Below are 3,211 nucleotides of genomic sequence, written 5' to 3'. Positions count from 1 at the left end.
CAAATTAAATGAAAGATTTAGATCTGATTAATTCTAGTCGTTCATCAAGATCTGGTTGATTCTGTCCAATCTGTGTAGATCTAGCATGATCTGAGCCGCTCATCTTGATCTAGCCGTCCTGACCATTCAATGGGTTCTAGTGGATCTCGACCATTCACTCAGATTTGATCTCAACCGCTCCATCAGATCTGGATTGATCAGGACCGTCGGATCAGATCTGGGGAAATAAAATCCACAAGCACGCATCTTCTTCTCCTTCGCTCGGTTTCTCACGCTGCGATGGTCGGTACGCCACTTCTCCCTCCTTCGCCATCACTCCACCAAAGGGGCCGGCGGTACGCCACCACTCCACCGCCGCCGGCCAGCCATCTCCTCTCCATCTTCCCACCGTCATTTTCTACCCGCGATTCCAGCCAACGCCATCATTTCCTCCAGTGGCTCTTCGTGATTGTCTGCCCCGACGTGCCGACACCAGCATCCAGGCCACGACGGAGTTTCTCTACTTCAGATCCAAACCGCAACCCTCTTCTCTTCGGGCTAGAAGATAAGGGGTCCTTCATAGTCAACATCCGGCCACAACATCTCCAAGATCTGGCCGCCCTAAGCAAGCAGCGGTCCTCTTTCGGAGAGCTCTTCACTTTATGCTCAGCACCGGCTTCCCACAGACATCTCCGGCCTTCATCAGATTCTGAACAGCAAGCTTCTTCTTCAATGGTCGATATGTTGATTTGCATGGTTGATTGTTTGATGTTTTTGTACTTAAGATGTTCTCCCATGTTTTAGGTTTGCATGTACCCATGTCATTTTGATTCATGCTCTTAAGGTGTTTGACAAAATGTTTCTTCCAATAGTTAGGTTTAAATTCGTGCATTTTATTTTACTTAATTTCTACTGGTCTTGTCTCTTTCAATTGCTATAAGTTCTGTTCTTCGTTTGGATGCAATTAGGATTAGATTTCTTTAATGCTCTAGATTTCATTCAATGCTTAATTTCCACATAGGCCTGCAAGTCATTTGAGGAATCACAAGTCGATAATTAATTCCAACAATATTTTTTTTCTTCTTAATTCTTCTTCTTCTTTAATTTGCTTATATATATAATCTATCTTGATGTTGCAGGAGGAGATCACCAAGGAGTTTGAGGAGAGGAAGATTGAACTCGAAGCTAAGGCTCTAGAGATCTATCAGGCCTCAGACGCTGATATCAAGGTCTGCATTACTTGTCAAAGTTAAATTTGATCGAAATTCCATAAAGAACAAGGTATGTGGCTTCTTGGTGTACCCTAGTATGCTGTATTGCCTCAACACATATCTTGCTCTGTTGCCTCGTTTCGTTGCATGAACACTATAGTGGTGATAGAAATGCTTCTCTCTTATTTTCTGATATTCACTGCATTACATGATTCAGTTGTAACTTATGACTAATGTTTAGTTCAGTTTCATATTACTTGAATCAATCATTGCAGGTATGTTGCTGAAAAATTTGTACATAACAATGTGATTTCTTAATCAAGAAACTACTTTTCATTAAATAAAAGGCGGCTGACATTCCATGTTGAATCATTAAATTGGTTTAGTGGTTCCTCTCCTATCAAGGCTAGGCAACTGCAGTGCAAGGTAAATACTAAATGATGTCTTTTAAACTTGTTAGATTGCTTTACTGAGATACAATATATCCATGATTCTAAATTTTGTAAATTGTATTAGAATATAATATCAAATATCAAGGTTGAAGACTTGGTCAGTGTTCCATATGTAATTTCATATGTTTTGATTGGAAAATCTTAGTGAATAAGATAGTAGTTTTCTAAAATTGGTTTTTAAGAATTTGGTGACTCATTGCTATTGTGAAATATCTATCAAAGTAATTTATATATGCTTGGTTCAAAATTCAAACTCCAAGAGTTTCTTTTTCTAGTGTAAATATAATTGCAAAAGAAATTTATTATTTAGTCTGATATGATCTCGTTTGTATGAGTGTAGCATTTCAAGAGGACCAGAAAACAATGGTGAAGAAAGTTTGGTTGTGCATCAATCAACTAGGGTTTAGCTGTTCTAAAATTTGTAGCTTTCTACTAAAATTAAGTGTATGTATGTTCATGAGTTATTTTGGACTCTCAGGATGAAAAGTGCTTCCCCTTTTGTTGAGGGGTTTTGAAGATTGCAAAGATGGCAAATAAGTCAAGACTTGGAAAATCAGTTAGGATAATGAACTTGATATCAATTAAAAATATAATCGGTTGATTAGAATGTTGTTGATGACATATTTGCGAGAATATAAGAATTATGACCCAGACTCAAGTATAGATTTTTAAACAAATAATGTCATTGCATGTTAATTGTCCTAAGTTTGATTATCTCATTTCTCCCCTAGGTTGTGGTCCAAATCTCAATGGAGATAATATAAATTTGTACTGTTAGTAAGTAGTCTTTTTTTTTTATATAGGTTATTTCATTGCATGCTTGTTTTTATATTTATTAAACTTACTCATTTCATGTTTTGATTTTGCTAGATTGTTTCAACAAACTTGGTTGGTTCATTAATCCGTATGAAGTAATTCATCTCATGGAGTTCGAGACAAGGGAGGGCAAAGGGAAGAAATCATAGACATGCATGCTACTAGCAAGAGGATATGAAGACATTATTGAAAGTAACAAAGTATTGAACTTCTTATCACATAAAATGGGAAGAAAAGTTTATCAAGTAAGGTAGGCAAAGCAAAGAAAAGGAGAAGGTTTATAAAATAATTCAAAAGGTGAAATATTCAAATCATTTATATCTAGGAGGATCTGATCCCTGTGATCATGAGCGTCGTGATAGAATGTAAAGATTAGATTACTTAAGGTGAGATTTAAAAATTTATACATTTGCTTAGACGATGTAAATATTTATTTATCCCAATGTTAATTTTATGATACTTTTAGATTAGAAATTAGTTATTTTAATTATTTATTTGGAATGTGTGTGTTTCTTGTAGTAGATAAGAATATAGAAATATAATAAAATAAAAAATAGCAATATATTAAAAAATAAAATTATATTTATATTTATAAATATAATTATAAACAGATTTATAAACAGATTAAAATTAATTTTTATATGTTATTTAAAACGGATTAATGACGGATTTAAAACAAAATTTAGAGACAGATTTTGTATTTGAAATTTATTTTATTTGGTTAATTTAAAAACAGATTTAGAAATGATTTTT

At 34.5% G+C, this 3,211-nt stretch overlaps 1 protein-coding gene across 7 annotated transcripts; it reads left to right on the top strand.

The window, feature by feature from the left end:
* Window positions 1-260: 260 nt before the first annotated feature.
* Window positions 261-2,932, top strand: LOC122024971. Of its 7 annotated transcripts, none has more exons than XM_042583717.1 (4): window positions 261-714; window positions 1,119-1,208; window positions 1,577-1,616; window positions 2,513-2,932. In XM_042583717.1, the coding sequence occupies exons 1-3, from the start codon at window positions 280-282 to the stop codon at window positions 1,598-1,600; spliced, it is 549 nt and encodes a 182-aa protein (XP_042439651.1). In that variant the 5' UTR covers window positions 261-279; the 3' UTR covers window positions 1,601-1,616; window positions 2,513-2,932. The 7 variants fall into 7 exon arrangements, with proteins under 7 accessions (XP_042439651.1, XP_042439652.1, XP_042439650.1 ...); XM_042583718.1 differs by having other exon boundaries at window positions 1,466-1,616; XM_042583716.1 differs by having other exon boundaries at window positions 1,119-1,260; window positions 1,466-1,616.
* The last annotated feature ends 279 nt before the right edge of the window (window positions 2,933-3,211 follow it).

Source organism: Zingiber officinale, chromosome 9B (assembly GCF_018446385.1).
Source record: "Zingiber officinale cultivar Zhangliang chromosome 9B, Zo_v1.1, whole genome shotgun sequence".
Lineage (NCBI taxonomy): Eukaryota > Viridiplantae > Streptophyta > Magnoliopsida > Zingiberales > Zingiberaceae > Zingiber > Zingiber officinale.
This window is presented reverse-complemented; position numbering and strand designations above follow the sequence as displayed.